Below are 17,835 nucleotides of genomic sequence, written 5' to 3' on the forward strand. Positions count from 1 at the left end.
ATGACAGATGTGTGCTAATTTCGCACTTCTGGCAATCAGTGAGGACAGGGCAGCTGAGAGGTAAGTGACTTCACGAAGGTGGCTGGTAAGAGGAGGGGTCATACCTCAGTCTCCTCAGTCTCCTGAATTTTTCACTCTTGTCCATCTATCCTCAGAGCATGTGTAAGACAGGAGAGAATAAAGATAGTTCAAAAGAAAAAAGAGGAAGTAGAATTAAAATGTTTTGAGCCACAGCAGAGTTCAAGGACTTCACCAAGAATCAGAAAGTGTGTTAGGCTCAATTACACTACTCAAATGAACGCTGTTGACATTTTATATTATAAAACAAGGGTGGCTAAGCCCCAGTAAGGCTTCATTTAGACACTGAAATTTGAATTTTATATATTTTTATATCTAATAATGTGTTATCTTTTTAATAATTTGAAAATTTAAAGAAAAAACTACCAATTTCCATTGTTGATAAATAACTGAAAATAACTTCTAAATACTATGGAGTAAACATCTTTAAACTGAATCTGGTATATGAACTATAAGCTTAAATATTTGTTCTAGGAAAAAAGACTAAAATAAAATTCTAAGTAATTCATAGTTTCTTTTATGTTTTAATAGGGTATAGAGAATTCAGTAATGCCGTAGATGTAGACTTAACAGATATATACAGACTATTCATACAACTAGAATTCATGTTCTTGTCAAATGCCCTGGCACATTCTCCAAGACTAATCAAATTAAGGCCATAAAATAAATCTTTTATTTTTATTTTGTTGTTCTGAGTATCAAAACCAGGGTCTCAGGCATAGTAGGCAAATGCTCCACCACTGAGATGCCCTCTGGTTCTTAAGTGTCTTTTAATAAAAGATGTGTCATATAAAGCATCTTCTGACCACAGTGGAATTAAACCAAAGCTTAGTAGCAGAAGTGAAACTGGAAAATACATATTTGAAAACAAAGTAATATACATACAATGAGACAAATGGGAGTCACAAAGAAAATTCAAAAACTTCTTGAGAAAAGGGAAAATATGTGAATTTATGATATACATTACAAAAAAAGAAAATCTCAAATAAATCAAATAAATAGGCTAACTGTGTGTCTGCAGAAACCACTAAAAGAACAAATTAAAACCAAAGGAAGCAAAAGGAAAGAAGATTAAAACAGAAAATAATAAATAGAAAATAACAAAAGAAAATGTTAATGACACGATGCAGCTTTCAAAAACTCAACAACAAAATCGACAGACCACAGCAAAAAGCAGCTCTGCTAGGATCAGAAATGCCTCTGGGGAGTCACAGCTAGTACATCAGATGAGGGTGTTTATCCAGCATTATGTGAGTGCATGCCGACCTACCAAAACTATATCATAAATAGGACAGGCATACAAGTAAGTAGTAAGTGAACTGAATTAGTAACCAAACCTCCCAACAAAGAAAAGCCCAGGACTTGCTGGCATCCCTGGAGAATTCTACCAAACATTTAAACAGACATTCCTAGCATCTTCTTTAAGTTCTTCCCAAAAATTGAGGAAGTACCTTCCCAGATCCATTTTTTAAAAAGTAGTGTTGTTCTAATGCTAAAGTCATACAAAAGCAAGGAAAACTGTTGACCAGTGTATCTGATTAGTACTGATAGAAAAGTCCTTAACAAAACTCCAGCAAACCAAATTCAGCAATACAAAGCAAGATTTAGACACAGTAACCAAGCAGGACTTATGTCTAAAGTTAGACTGGTTCAGCAAATGAAAGTCACGGTGCTCTGTCACATTAACAGAATGAGGGACGAAAGCTGAAGGGTCTTCCCTATAGTAGTATGGCATGCGGCAAATTCTACCCCTTTGCATAGTAAAGCTGCGAAAGGGGAAATAACCTTAACACAAGGACGGCTGCATATGACAGACTTCCAGCCTGTAACAGACGGAGTGGTGAAAACTGACAGTCTGAGCTGACAAGGGGGCCAGCAAGTGAAGGCGGTGTCACCAAGCATGTCAGCCTGACTTCTGTCCAAACAGCCCACACAGTGGACAGACTGACCTTCATGTGTATGCACAGCGGTACATACAATAAATAAATACAATTTTGAAGGGCTGAAAGCCGTTTCTGTAGGACAAAGGAAATAAACCAAGATGTCTGTTCTTTACATTTATATTTAACGAAGTGTTGGAATTCCCTAGCCAGATTAACTATGCCAAAGAGATTTAAAAGAAAAAAACGATCAAAATCTGAAAGAAACAAATAAATGACCAGCTTGCTAATTACATGATCATCTTACATAAAGAAAACTCTTAAATTTTAAATTCCACTGAAAAAAATTGTTAGATAAGCAAATACAATAAAGTGATAAGAGACAAATCAACATGTCATCATGCTCCAAGGGAGTGACCTAAAAGATGGTGATGAAAAGTTGTAGCCACAATAGTCACTAAGAGAGGAATAGAACCTTACCGCGGAGGTGAGAGGCGGGAGGGGGCACACTGCTGAAAGGGAGTAGAGAGCAGGTGTAGTGCACACTCCTGTAGCCCCAAGAGCTGGGAGACTGAAATGGGAAGGCTCTTGAGTCTAGTGGTTCAAGTCCAGCCTGTACAACATGTGTAGACTCATGTCTCAAGAAAAAAAGATAAATGTCAAAAGACATCTCATATTCATGAACTAGAAATCAAACTTTGACAAATAGCAACACCATTAAGGCAGCCTATCCAAGTGCAATGATGGTTTTTAAACTACAAAGATGGATCTTAACTTTTGTTTAAATTTATCCACTTACATCTGTGTGCCAGTGGCAGTCAGGACAGCCTGCGGGAGTCAGTTTTCTCCCTCCGTCCTGTGGCCTCAGGGGATCAGGCTCAGGCCTTCAGAATCAGTGCTGAGCAGCTTCACCTGTGAAGAGAAACCTTTTCGCCAGCCTGGTTCCAGAGCCGCATGAGTCCCAAATAAACACACAGGAGGCTATATTAATTATGAAGCTGTTGGCCTTGCTTGTTTCATACTAACTTAAGTATTTACCCCATAATTGTTAATCTAAGTATTTCTCTTACCAGAGCAAAGTTCCAGACATCTTATTTCTCTGGCGAGCTACATCGTTGACTTCCTGTGTTTCTCCTTCCCAGAGTCCTTCTGGACTCCTAGTCCCACCTATCTTGGTTCCCTATGGCCAACAGTGCTTTATTGACATATACACAGGACTTCCCACATCATTCATCTACTGCTGAGCCATCTTGACAGCCCTCCCTTAAAAGTTCCTGTGAACGTGCAAAAGACACTGAATAGTGAAGGGAAACCTGAAGATGGGTTTCAGTGGTAGAGTAATCAAATCTGGGATACTTAACCAAAGGTAACCATATAGACCAATGAACCCCAAATGGAATGGAGACCCCAAACATAAACTTTTGGGTACATGGTCAAACAGTTTTCAACAAGGATGTTGGGACCGCTAATGGGAAAGGCAGTGTCTTCTCAATAAGTTCAGTTAGTGGTATCCAGAAAACCATATTCATATGTGAAACCTTAAGCTATGCCATTACCGTATATCTTGTACAAAAAGTAACTCAGAATAATGAAAGATTTAGATATAAGACCCAGAAGTACAAAACTGCTAGAAGAAAACAAGGAGTTTGGCCTCACTAGTGACAGCATGACACTGTGACAAGGACTGTGACTTCTAGGTCCTGGGAGTGTTTCATTTTCTCACAGGGCTTATGTTTCTCATGATTAACCCACTTTTCATAGACTCGTTATGTTTCAACCTGCTAAACAATGTCCTGGAAGGTGTGGAGATTTGTCTGCCCATCTTTACATGTCTGTGACATGGAAATGTGAGTCTTCCTGAGCATTTTAAAACTCAAATTGGAGGCTGAGGGGTATAGCTCAGTAGTAGAGCACTTCCCTAGCATGCATGAGACCCTGGTTTTAATTCCCCTCACCACCAAAAATAAATAAACAGAAGTATTAAAGTAGGGGCTTGCAAAATGGCTTGGAGAGCAAAATGCTTGCCGCTGAGCCTGGGGGCCTGAGTTTGCTCCTTGGGGCCTAGTGGGAGGAGAGACTCAGTTCCCACATGTTGAGCCCCTTCTCATGCATGCCACACTGGTTCATGCATGTGCGAGCACACATGTGCACACACACGTGGTTTTTGATTACCTTAAAATCTTAAAATAATACTGACCTAAAGAAAAATTTTCAATGTCTTAGAGGCCTGGGGAGATGGTTCAGCAGCTAAGAGTGTGTCCGTGCTCTTGCAGGACACTTGGGTTTGGTTCCTAGGACCCTCATGAGTGGACTGACAACTGCTTATAAATCCAGTTGTAGAGAATCTGAGGCCGTCTTGCCTTCTCTGACACCTGCATGCATGTGATGCACATACAGCCATGTAAGCATATATATGTATATATATGCACATATGTAAGCACATATACATATATGCACACGTGTAAGCACATATACATATATACATATATATGCACCTGTAAGCACATATATATACACATAAAATATCTAAAAAATTACTTTCCTTTTAAATATATGTACTATATATTAGACTAACTCCTCATAGTTGTCCAAAATAGTAGTTTGGCAATTGAGTAACATTAAGAAAAAGTTAATGATTAATTATGTTAACAAAGCACTGTGAAAAGGCAAAATTTAAAAGAATTTTCAAATTTGATCTTGAGAAGAAGATTGCTGGTGACCCTGGCTGAAATAAGCAGAATGACAGTACTCATAAGAGACAGGAACTGTCCATTGTCCCCGCCCCTCCTGCCCTGAGCTGCATAGCAGATGACAAAGCTGCACTGGGCATGATAATTGCCAGCCACAAACTAACAGAGACTGCATTTGCATTTTTCTCATATCTTACTCATTGTGTATAAAACAGAACTCCTGGGCCCCTTGGACAGACAAGACATGCTAAATGAAGCTTTTGCTGGCCTAGCTTTAACACCTGAAGAAGAAAACACATTTCCAGATCTTCGTCCTTCCATTGGCTCCAAGCACAGACATGCTGTTCAACAGAAAATACCGAACAGCCCTTCTAACAGGTAAAATATATTGAATTGAGAGTTTACTATATAAGGAAGTAGTTCATATTCAGCACTTCAGACACAACCATGCAGCTGATTTCTGTATGTTGACTTTGTATCCTACCACTTTGCTGAAAAGATTTTGACAGACCCAAGAGTTTTCTAGTGGATTCCACTAGATCATTTTTGTAACATGTTCTCTGCAAGTAGAGATAATCTGTCTTGCTTTCTTACTTATATCCCTTTAATTTATTTCTGCTGTCTTATTGCTGTTTTTCAAAGACTCCAATCTTAATATTGAAGAACAGTAGAGAGAGTGAGAACCCTTGTCACATTCTAGGTTGTAGAGTAGATGGCCTCAAGTATTTTTTATTCACTATAATTTTGTTATAGATTTAAACTATACAGACTTCGTTCTATGAGATGTGTTCTTCTGTCCCTGGTTTCTACAGGACCTTCATGCAGGCATGTTGGACTGTCAGCTGTCTATCCTGAACAAACTGAGATGGTTATATAGTTTGCATTGGTGTCCAATGTAATGTGTATTACATTTATTGGTTAGCATATATTGACTCAACCTTGCATTCTTGGGATGAAAACAACTTAACCATGATGTATAATCTTAATGTGTTTATTAGATTTAATTTGCAAGGGATTTTTGTGTGTGCATAAACAAATGAATTTAATTAGGTTTACTTACAAGAATATGGGTAAGAGGTTATTTACAGTAGTGTGGACAACTTACTAAAGAGGCTATAGCAGAGAGAAAATGTCTCTTGCCTCCCAGCAATTATTTAATGGCCTGTATCTGGCTTCATCCGGCCCCTGCATGCATGTGATGCACATAAACTCATGCAGGCACATATCTGTATGTTAATTTAAAATCTGAAATGAAAGTCCTCAAGAAGGGACAAACCTTCTTGATTCCCTCTTCTTCTATGACAGAATGCTGTCAGGCCCAGTCTTAGGATAGTCTTGTGTAGTTAACCATAGCTGCCTAGAGCTCAAGTGTAACAGCATCCAGAAGACAGTATTCCACAATATTGTGCCCTCTCCTCTCACTTAAATTCACTCTGTCCACGCCTGCATGATGCTTCCTGAGCCTGGAAGGAAGTGCTAGGGACGTCCCACCTATGACTGAGAATCCACATCTTCACTTCAGCACTTGAACATCCACTTTGAGTCTGCAGTAACCTCAGCCCAATGCAAAGTGAAGCTTCCCTGACCAAAGATGACAACAGGACTACTCTGTGAGCATAAATATCAGTGTTTAGAAAGCAATTCAACAGGCTCATCAAGTCATTGGCAAGGTTTATAGCCCCACACTCGAATTCCCTCCAGTGGAGAATTCCTGAAGTCTAGTCAACAGCCATCGGTTGCCTGCGTAAACATTATGCCACCTTTGCACCTGTGGACATGCCTTGCCTAGTAGGCCATTGGATCACACTCAGGGTGGGTGGCGGGTCCACAACCAAGTGAGGTTGGTGACAGCTTTCTCATGCCAGCCTGCACAGTCCCTTCTGGCACTTTAAGGGCTATCCTTCTGAAAGGTTCTGTCCTGCTCAGTTTTATTGCACTGCCTTAAGACCAAAATATATGGTGTCTTCAGCAAGAATCTTACAATCTTGTACTGGTGGCAACCATCAACTTTCATATCCCTTGTTTTTTGGGGACCTCGAGAGCCAATCCCTGATGCCAAGGTTCTTAGTTAATGACTTTGTTTCCTGGGAGTAGGTTTATCTACTTGCACATGGTCCCTCTGTCGAAACTTTCATTCTTTAATTAGCCTACGAAACAGCAGCTTTCTTGTAGCTTCTTTGCACATACTGGTTGACCATCCTCCCTTCCATCTTCTGTGTTTCTTTCCCCCATCCCTACTGAAGCAGTATGTCAGTATTTACCCTCCTACTGTCATCAGAAAGTGCTCAACTCCCTCTGTTCTCTTAAAGCCTCTTCCCCATTCTTGTTGGTTCCTTTCTAGTTTCCTGGTTTCTGTGTACACTCACTTTCACATAAATCCATATATATAATTAAAATATAGTATCTGCATAGAAGAATGGATGCTTTTTTATATGAGCCAGAGTTACCTCATTTAGTGTATTTTAGTTGCATCGGTTTTTCTGCAGTTTAATTTTTCTTTATTGTTGAACAAAATTTCATTGTGTTTGTCTACCACATTTTCATTATTCTTTACCTGGTAGCCATTATGCTTGCTTTCCTTGCTATTGTGAACAGAGCAGCAGTAAACAAAAATGTATCTGTGTGATATAGCATAAAATACTTTGGATATGTACCCAAGTATATCTGTCTCATGTGGTAGTTCTATTTTTAATTTTTTAAAGAAACCTTTCCAGTGATTTCTAGTGGCCACACCAGTTTACACTCCCACTATCAGGGAATAATTCCCCACCGTCTGCTAGCATTTGCTCTTGTTTTCATGATGATAGCTATTCTGTTGTGAGATGAAATATCAAAGTAGTTTTAGCTTAAATCTTCTTGCTACCTAAAGATGTTAAACACTAAAAAATAATTATTGATCATTGGCATTTGTTATTAATAAAACTTCGTGTGCAGTTCATTAACCCATTTGAAAAATGTATATTTTTTCATTAAATTTGTTCTTTGACATATTTACATCTGCTTAAATGTATTCTAATTATGCTCATTTTCCACCTCTGTCAACCCTCCTCTCTCCATACAAATTACTTAGTTGGGTTACAAGATACTGAGTGGTGGTGGCATATGTCTTTAATCTCAGCACTCTGGAGGCAGAGGCAGGCAGATCTCTGTGAGTTCAAGGCCAGTCTGGTCTACTGAGCTAGTTCTAGGACAGCCTACAAAGCTATCCAGACAAACTCTGTCCCGAAAAATTAAAAAAAAAAAAACAACCAACAGACTTATATATGGCTTTTCATATACCAGATATGAGCTTGAGCCCTCCACTCTGTCTCCCCTTCCTGCTTATTTTCCACCCCTAGTATTCTCCTTCTCTACTTTTATTTTACTACTATTTCCCTCCCTCTCTCCCTTGCCTCTTTCTCATTTCCTCGCTTCCACAAGTACTCCATGTTAATCACGCATGGCTAAATATTCAAATCTCAGATTCGCATGTGCAAGAGAACATAGTTTTCCTTTTTGTGTCTGGGTCACCTTTTTCCAGTTTCATACATTTATATTTCTTTTGTGCACGGATCTAGTCTCATTCTTTTATAGATAGATATCCAGATTTCTTAACACCATTTGTTGATGAGAATGGTTTTTGTCCAGTGAATATTTTTGGCATCTATTTAAAAATCACATGCTGTGTGAGCCTTATCTGGATCATCATTTCTGTTTCATGTCCCAGTGCCATCATACTATGATGTCTGGTATTTTGTTTGTATGCACATGGGTGGCTTGCACATGTGTGTGGGTATGTGGATGTGTTTGTGGAGGCCAGTGTTCAGTCTCATATGTCATTCCTTGCAAGTCACCCACCTTGTTTTGTTGAGATGGTATCTCTCAATATGAGTCTAATTGATTAGGCTAGGCTGGCCAACCAACAATCTACATGGATAGTATGAGTCTAATTGATTAGGGTAGGCTGGCCAACCAACAGTCCACATGGATAGTATGAGTCTAATTGATTGGGCAAGGCTGGCCAAGAAACAGTCTACATGGATCAGCATGTCTCCACCTCTCCAGAGCTGGAATTGCAAGCATGTATCACCATACCTGGATTTTAAACATGGTTCTGGGGACTGAACCCAGGACCTTATGCTTGTACACAAAGAACTCTACCAATGAAGCTCTATCTCCAACCCCATACTGATTTTGTAACATAACTTGAAATTAGACATAATACCTCCTGCATTTTTTTTACTATTTTTTTAACTCAGGATTGCTTTGACTATCTAAGTTCTTTTGCACTTCCAAATGAATTTTCAGATTTCTTTTCTATTTCTATGAAGAATGGTGTTAGAATTTTGATTTGTTTGCTTTTTATAAGGTAGCCATTTTTATAATATTGATTCATCCAATCTGCGAACATAAGAGATCTTTTATCTGCTAGTGTGTTCTTCAGTTTCTCTCAAGTGGTTTGACATTTTCATTACAGGGGTCTTTCAATCCCTCGGTTAGGTTTATTCCAGGGGGGAGAGAGAGAGATGGAGAAACTGAATTGGATTGTTTTCCTTATTTCTTCCTCATAGGGTTATGATGTATAGAAATGCTACTTAATTTTCTGTTACTTTTTATCTTGTTTCTTTGTTGAAAGTGTTTATCACCCAAGCCCTCCTGGATTTTTTTTAGTTCCTATTGAGAAATTTGTTGTTGAATGTGGCTTGGTTTTTCTCTGCTTACTTTGTTCTGAATTAATATATTTTAAATATGACATTGTGAGGTTCTCTTCTGATCTTGTCCATTTGAATTCCAAATCCTTCCTATGTCTGGATTAGAATTTCATAAATCTAGGAAAGTTTCTGCTATGATTTTTTTAAAGTTTTCTGTGCCTTTAGAATGAAATTTTTCTTTATGTCCATGAATCTTAGATTTGGTGTTTCATCGTGTCCCATGCATCTTGGAACTAGAGATCATTCTTTCTTCCTTGTTTGAATAAATTCTTTCACCTATCTCCAAGCTTGATATTCTGTCCCTTCCTTCCCTGACCCCTCCCATTTGGAAGACTTTAGTTTTCTTGTATTTCCGTCTGGTTTTTGTTTGCTTAATCCTCTTTCATATCATGTATTGAGACTGACTTCTTTCATTCAGCTGTTGTGTCTTTGACTTTTTTGAACTTATTTCTGCCCATTCTTTTGAGGTAGGTTAGTTTGTTTGAGATTTGATTCACTCACACTGGAGGTCATCACTGTGGGTTAGTAATTTTGGAGTTGTTGTGTTGCTTTGGATTGTTACTTGTGTTTTCCAATCAGAACTAGCACATCTAAATTAGGTGGTTGGTTGAATTTAGTTAACTAATTTTTGAAATATTTTTTCACTTATTCCTTTGAAATGAGACTACTCTGTCAGAGGAAACATTTGCACTGCTCAGGAGACTAAATTGATGAAGGTCTGCTGTGTTGTTTTCTTCTGCTAGACTGGTAGTGAGGGGCCAGGCTCTGTCCCCCATCTCTCCCTTTCAGTGGGAATTGTCTGCAGTCCCAACACTATCAAAGGGTAGGCCCACAGTACAAGTAAAGTAATAGTGGCATGGAGAGTCACCCACTTTTTAAGTGGGCACTTAACAGTAACACGTGCCCTAAAACGTTAGTTACTGTGGGCGTAAGGGGAAGAAGAAGAACTCGAGGCAAGATGTGGTTAGCTGAAGCGTGATCCTAATTAGTGTTATCAGTAAAAACCCAGAGCCAGGTATTGAGGGAGATGCTGAAAGATTAGAGAAGCAAAGGAGCAGCCACAGTCGCTTCTTCCCTCTCCGAATCCTCAGACTGAAAGGGCTGATCCTGCCTCTACCTGCCTTTTCTCTTCCTGTCTGTCTGTGCAGACTTCTATGGTTAGCTAGTGGCTAGCTCCACCCTCTCATCTCAAGGCAAGCTTTATTTGTCAGAACACAAAATATCACACCTAGTTAGTATCAGGAGGATAATAGGGAGATGTATGTAGAAGATGGAATGGTAGAGACGAAGGGCTGGGAGGTAAGGTAGTCATGACATCTATATCCCAGCTTTGAGGGAACTGAGCTAGAGAGAGATCCTGCAGACTTGGCCAGACTGTGCTCTTCAGTAGAAACAACTGGAAAAGGCAGGGCAGACAGGGAAACAGTGGACAGGACAACAGAGCTGGCCTGCTACACTGACATGAATATTAAACAACGGCTACATGAATTGAGTTTTCTTGTCCTGCCAGGTCTTGCCACCATGTAAGCCCCAAATAAACACACAAAGACTTATATTAATTATTAAACTGTCAGCCAATGGCTAGGGCTTCTTACTGGTTAGCTCTGTCTTAATTGTTAACCCATTTCTATTAATCTATGTATTCCACATGGTCTTATCTTACCAGAGAAGAATCTAAACCTGTTACTCCTAATTCTGTTACATGGTGTCTCTTCCTGGCAGGCTCTCTGCCTGCTTTTCCCAGCATTCTCTTTGTCTCCTAGTCCCACCTATCTTCCTGCCTCTATTGGCCAAACAGTGTTTTATTCATCAACCAATAAGAGAAACATATATACAAAAGGCTATCCTCCATTATCTCTTCTATCTAAATAGAAAGAAGGGTTTTAACTTTAACATAGTAAAATTATCTATAACAAACAGCTATCAAGCAAGAACTACAGTTAACAATATTTAGTCCATTAACATGTGGCAAAATTTATAGAAAATATTCTATCTTCTATCCTATCTTTGTGAATCTAAAGTCTTACATGTAACTTATCTTTTATCATAATTAAGGAAAGCCATAACTATTTGTCTTCAACTTCATCAAAGACCCCAGAATGATAATATATAAACTCCAGAATTGATAGAGACATCTCACTGCCAGGACAGTCACCTGAAGTTCCTCTGTAATGTTGGAGCGTCCCTCTTCAGCCGTAGGCCACAGTGTGTCTGGCAGACTTCTCAGTGAAACAGGAAATTTTAAACTGTCCCACCTGTATTGGAAGTTTGTCAGTCATTTTTTTTTCTGTGTCCTGCAGAAAGTCTGGCAAACTCTTCCACAAAGCAGGAACCCTGCAGGACTGTCCCATCTTGTTTTGGCAAATTCAGCAGTCACTTTCCTTCATGTCCAGTTTATACAGTATACAGTCAAACAGTCCAGGCAAGAGAAGTTTCTTGCCCAAATGGTTAGTCTGGCCATATTGAAAGCAACTCCATATTGAGTTTCTTTGATTCCCATCCTCCTTTCTGACGTAATTGGTGTTGCTAGGAACAGTTGTGTCTTACTGTCATGAAAACCCCTAAACCATTTTAAATGCCGTATTCTGTAGGTCTTTGAAAGGTTTGAAGAATATCTATTCATCTCAAATACATCTCTATATATCTAGGAAACCTAACTAACATAAGTTTTGACTATCATAGGTGACTATCTATAATCTGTATTTAATTAGACATACATTTTTAAATGAGCTGTATAAAAACAATAAGCAAACAAGAGGTGAAATATATGCACAACAAAATTTACCCCAAACTTGTATCAATAAATCAAAATACACACCAATGTATTCATTTCTATATCATATTTCCCCCATTTTTGTAGAAAGTAATTGGCTGTGATCATTAACCATTTATAACCAATCCCACTTACATTTATAAATAATATTTGAGAATTTTGGTAGTGTTCTCTCCTAACTGCTTCCTGCTATTTGGGGGCATTATCAGTATCATGGGGATCCTGAGAAAACCCAGAAACCTGGCCAAATCCTGGTTGTAGTAGTTTAGAGGTTGCATCATCTCAGCTGTTTTTGATGTTGGATCACCTGGGCCATTACTTCAGGGGATCTTGCTTGATCAAACCATATTATGATTGAAGGAATCCACAACTTTTCATCTTCTGTGGAAATAAAAACAAAATCTCTTTTCCAAAATAACATGTCCTTAGACTTAAATTTGGAATTTAAGACATTTTCAACATATGTAAATTGGATTAATCCTGCAATATTTATAATCAAATGTCTTTTAGCAATTATTACTCCTTCCTCAGCAATCAAATAATTCAAATACAACATAATAACATACAGTATCCAGACTCTCTATATATTTTCCATCTTTATGTGACTTTTTTATTACTCTATTTCTTTTACTTTTATTTTGTTTTTTTGAGTCAGGGTTTCTCTGTATAACTTCCGTTTTCCTGGAACTCACTCTATAAGCCAGACTGACCTTGAAATTTCAGAGATCTGCTTGTCTGCCTCCCAGGTGCTGGGATTAAAGGTGTGTGTCACCACTGCCCAGCTACTCTATTTGTTTTTTTAACCACTTTATCCTTTTATCTCCCAAGACTATGTATATTTTTTAAAAACACTGTAAACCCTTTAGAGGTTTTTCTTTTTCCCTCTGAATCTGTCTTTACTGTATCTCTTATCTTCTATCGAGTCTTCTATCTGCTAAACAGCATTGCTAGGATTGAAGAGGATGTTTTAGCTGCTGGCTTTCCAACATGACAGGGGTACATTTACTGCTAGGAGTGGTGCTCAGAGCCTCGACTCTTAAACCCTTTTTGTCTGTATGAGTAAAAGCTATATCTGCCAAGCAGCATGCTGTGCAGATTAGAGAAATGCGGTCACTGCTGCTGCCAGCTGTTGGTACACACCATTTACCTGTTTGGTAGCAGGGCCTCTTAAAAGAGCCCTGTGGTTTTTTGCCACCTATGCTGAGTCAGGAGGACTCTCTTAAAGGAGCCCTGAACCTCTGCTTGTCTCTAGTAAACAGAGCCTACCCGAGAAAATGCTGCTACCCTGAAGCTGTGCTTAACTTTGTTCTTTTGTTTCCAAAATCCCTTTTTAAGCTTTTGTCAGGTTTTACATGGAAATTCATGCCCTATGTTGCTGGCACCATTTTATTGCTGGAGTTTCTTTCTCAGCCTGATCCTGCTGCTTCAGCCCCAAATGAACACACAGAGACTTATAATAATTTATAAATCTGTTGGCCAATGGCTAGGGCTTCTTACTGGCTAGCTCTATCTTAATTATTAACCCATTTCTACTAATCTATGTATTTCCACGTGGTCTTATCTTACCAGAGAAGGGTACAAACCTGTTACTCCTTCCTCAGTTACATGGTGTCTCTTCCTGGCGGGCTCTCTGCCTACTTTTCCCAGAATTCTCCTTGCCTCCTAGTCCCACCTATCTTCCTGCCTCTGTTGACCAGTGTTTCATTCATCAACTAATAAGAGAGACATATACAGAAGGACATCCCCTTTCAGCATGAACAAAGAATACAAGGGTAAACGTGGCAGTAGAGAGCTGGTACAGAGCACGAAAGCAGCCCAGTCTGTCTGCCGCTTTGCTGGATTCTTCCTAGTGTCGGAGAGATCTGTCTCTGGCTCCCAGAAGTCTAGTTATCCCCAGGACCAACTGCTCTTACCTCCAGACTCTCCTTTGCTAGACTGGGTTACTCAGTGACCTGGGCGGTAGGCAGTGCTGTGAAGATGAAATCTCCCTCAGATGCTGGTCGCACCTCTTCCCGGTCCTTGAGGTATACAGCTACCCAGTTGCTGCCCCGGGCCTGCCCCTGTGCAGCCCTTGTGCAGTCTGGGGAGCTGGCCAAAGGGTGTGTCAGAGTCCCTGGAGCTTTTGCTCAAATCCAGTTGCTACCTCCATCGGTGAAAACACAAAGCTTTCTCCTACAGTCTCTCGGAATTGTGCTGATCCAGATCCATATGTACTCGCTCCCATGGCCCTTTCCTTGAGTTTCATCTTACAGTTCACAGAGCTGCTTTTCACAGGCCGTATGTAGCGCTGCCACTTAGCAGGGTCCTTTTGAAATGATGGCCCACACTATTGCAGGCCCAGGGGAAACAGTCTTCGTTTGCTATTGCTGCTCTCTGCCTCCTGTCTGGATTCCTTTTCTCTGCTCTTTAAAGTGCCTGTTACAAAGGGACCATGCAGATTTCCTGGGTCTCCAGCCCTCCTAAAACTTAGCCAGGCCCATGAGGATGGACCTGGGTCTGTGAAGCTTTGTTTCTATTGCTACTGTAGACAGGAGTCATCCACCTCTGCTATCTTGTAATCAGTTTTCTCTGGATTATTCCCTGAAGACTGGGGCACTACTTGGATGGCAGCCACCATCTTCCTTTGTAAATAAAGTTTTATTGGACCACAGCCACATACATCCATTGTAGTGACAGAGTTTGTGCTCCAACACAGAGCTGAATAGTTAAAATGATGAACACATACTCCACAAATCTGAATGTATACATGTACCCTTTTGGAGAAAGCTTGCTGACACTGGCTCTCCCATTAATTGCTTTAACCTTCATTCTTCCCTATGGTTTAATTTAGTTTGATTTCATAGTTTTTTACTTATCTTTTAGAACTTTTGAGTCAGGAATGCTTCATGTATTCTTTTATTGATTAAAAAATGATCAATGAAGCTGGGCATTAGTGTCACACGCCTTTAATCCTAGCACTCGGGAGGCAGAAGCAGATGGATCTCTGTGAGTTGGAGGCCGGCCTGGTCTACAGAGTGAGTGCCAGGATAGGCTCCAAATATACACAGAGAAACCCTGTCTTGAAAAAAAAATGATTAATGAATTCTTTTTTAAACAATCCATCTTTTTGAATATTCAGTGTTTCATTACAATTGATTTTAGAAATTCCATAGTGGTTTTCCTCTTTCTCTCAAGACTTACTGTTGTTTTAGTTCTGAAGTTTCTTGGAAGACGGTATATAATACACTGAGCAGGTCTGCAAAAATTTCCTGGGAATAAACTGAGAAAAGTTTAATAATAGCTATCAGAAGAGATGGTTAATGGCTTAAAATCTCTATTTAATAGCAAAATAAAATGTGAGTTTGTACAAAGTAGAACAGGGAAAGTTGAGGATCTAGTCCAGAGGGAGTAGGGAGTGTTCCCCTCCCAGTTAGAGGAACACCAGAGCCAGGGTGTAAGACAGAGAGCCTTGGAAAGTCCCTGTGGTACCCTTGATAGTAGATATTTTAAATGGTGGTTATTGTGAGGGGGACAGAGGAGACAAACATTGTGCTTTAGTGGCAGAGGGAGAAGTGTTGATGGGGAGACTACCTGATTCTTCTCCTCCAGCCCAGCCTCCCTGAGTGCTGGAGTTAGAGACTGGACTTGAACCCAGAAAGACTAGAGTTAAACTAGGAACACTAGAACTGAGCTATATTCCCAGTTCATGCAGCCATTTAATTTTTACTTATTTGATATGCATGTTTATTTTGCCTGTGTGTATATAAGTGCACCATGTATGTGCCTGGTACCCACAGAGGGCAGAAGAGGATGGAGGATCCCCTGGAACTGGAGTTACAGAAGGTTGTGAGCCACCATGTGGGTGCTGGGAACCAAATGCTTAGGCAAGGGCAGCTTGTGCTCTCAAGGGCTGAGCCATCTCCTGCTGGACTGACAGCAGCGACTACAGACCTTCCACTGTGGTAACCCAGAGCAATTGTCATGGGGCTATGTGCTAAAGCCTGGCTGACAGACTTCCTCCAGAATGTGGACAAGAACTTGGCATCAGAACTGCATGAAGTGGTCTGCGAGGGGAAACCTGGTTGCAGCCAGAGTCTTTGTGGAGTATGGATAGTTTCCAAGAGTGTGCAGTGGACACAGGACGCGGGAAGAGCCAACCTTTCAACCCGCACCTTGAGAACAAAACCAGCATCTGTACCGAGAAGACGTGCCCAGTGACAGGGTCAGCACCGACCACCAGCCTTCAAAGAGTGTCCCAGGGTTGTCCTGGTGTCTAGGACCCTGGGAAGGACCTGGGGGCCAAAGCGGAAGCAGTGGCAGGAGAGAGCCACGCAGCTGCACCCTATCAGCTCTCTCCACACTTAATCCTCCTTCACTTCACCCAATGCCATTATTTCAGGCCAGAGCTGTCCTGCTCTGTCTGTGAGCTCACCCCCTTCCCCTTTCTTTCTCTATTATTTTCTTCTAAAGTTTACATTTGGTAGACTTCCCCAAGGCATATTCCGTGACCTGGTTTGGGGGTGGGGGTTGTTAACCTTAGCCTGCTAAGAGGTGTGCTGGCTTTAGGCTATCGGATCCCATTACTTTTCCTCTTCTGTTTGACTCTCACAGAGCTGCCTGGCTCGCTCTGCTTGTCTCTATTGTTTGCCTCCATCAGTGTGATATCAGTCAGTCTTCTCAGCCCTTGCCTTCTCCCTTCCACATACTGGTTCCCAGAATAACTAATGTGCGAATACAGTATTATCAGTATTCTTACTTTAAGTGCCTGGAAAGCAAAGGCTGCTCTTTCTGTATTTCACTATTACATTTTCATACTGTGCTATTCTTTGAATATTACTGGTATAGTTTTCCCAATAAAAAGGCACAAGCTAGGACATTAGATCAAAAAGCAGAATCATCCAGGCATGGTAATACATACCCGTAATCCCAGCCAAAGGAGGCGGATCTCTGTGAGTTTGAGGCAGCCTGGTGTACAGAGTTCCAGACCAGCCAGGGCTGCACAGAGAACCCCTGCCTGAAAAATGAGGCATAGACTCTGTTGTTTTGGTGTTTTCCTGTTTGTACCTCATCACCAAAAACAGACACAGTCTTAAGGTGGAAACATGGAAGAAGAATTCAAGCAGAATCTTTTTTTTTTTTGCTTGTTTAATTTATTTTATTTTATTGCATTGGTGTTTTGTATGCATGTGTGTTTGTGAGACGGTGTCAGATTGTGGAGTCACAGACAGGTGTGAGCCACCATGTGGTTGCTGGGAATTGAACTCAGGACCTCTCGAAGAGCAGCCAGTGCTCTTAACCACTGAGCCATCTCTCCAGCCCCCCCCCCCAACAGAATCTTAAGGTGAGGTCTTGGAAAGAAGAATTCCAAGTGAGTGGAATGAGAAAACAAATAGGTGTCACAATAACTAAAAAACAAAACTGAACCAAAATAGGTCAGACTAAATAGTCGCTTCAAACTGCATAGTCGCTTCAAACTGAATAAGGGCATAATCCATCCAGAGGCCATTATGACTCCAAACAGACTAGGTATACCCAGTTCCATTAAACTATTAGATATGACAACGTAAGTTAACCCAACACAGTAAGAATGGGTGGCCCAGTACTTTACTCTCATCGGTACACAGGTAGTCCTGGCAACAAAGAAAAACATCTGAGCTAATGACATCATAGCTCAAATGGGTTTAGACCCCTTTAGAAATCCCAAAACTGCAGAAGACACAGTCTTCTCAGCAGCCCATAGAACA

The 17,835-nt window shown here is 40.4% G+C and overlaps 1 protein-coding gene across 5 annotated transcripts in view; it reads left to right on the forward strand.

Annotated features, from left to right (window-relative positions):
• LOC101824868 (WD repeat containing planar cell polarity effector) overlaps positions 1-17,835 on the forward strand; it is a 258,189-nt gene that overhangs the window by 219,203 nt on the left and 21,151 nt on the right. For 2 of the 5 annotated variants that reach the window (XM_013113608.3, XM_021227306.2), the window contains exon 15: positions 4,864-5,026. The exons of 1 other annotated variant lie outside the window; for it this stretch is intronic. In XM_013113608.3, the coding sequence (XP_012969062.1) occupies positions 4,864-5,026 (163 nt within the window). Of the gene's footprint in view, positions 1-3,719; positions 3,806-4,863; positions 5,027-17,835 lie in introns of those variants that run through there. 2 more of the 5 variants (XM_040733219.1, XR_005871773.1) reach the window with 2 other exon arrangements.

Source organism: Mesocricetus auratus, unplaced genomic scaffold, assembly GCF_017639785.1.
Source record: "Mesocricetus auratus isolate SY011 unplaced genomic scaffold, BCM_Maur_2.0 Super-Scaffold_100029, whole genome shotgun sequence".
NCBI classification, from domain to species: domain Eukaryota; kingdom Metazoa; phylum Chordata; class Mammalia; order Rodentia; family Cricetidae; genus Mesocricetus; species Mesocricetus auratus.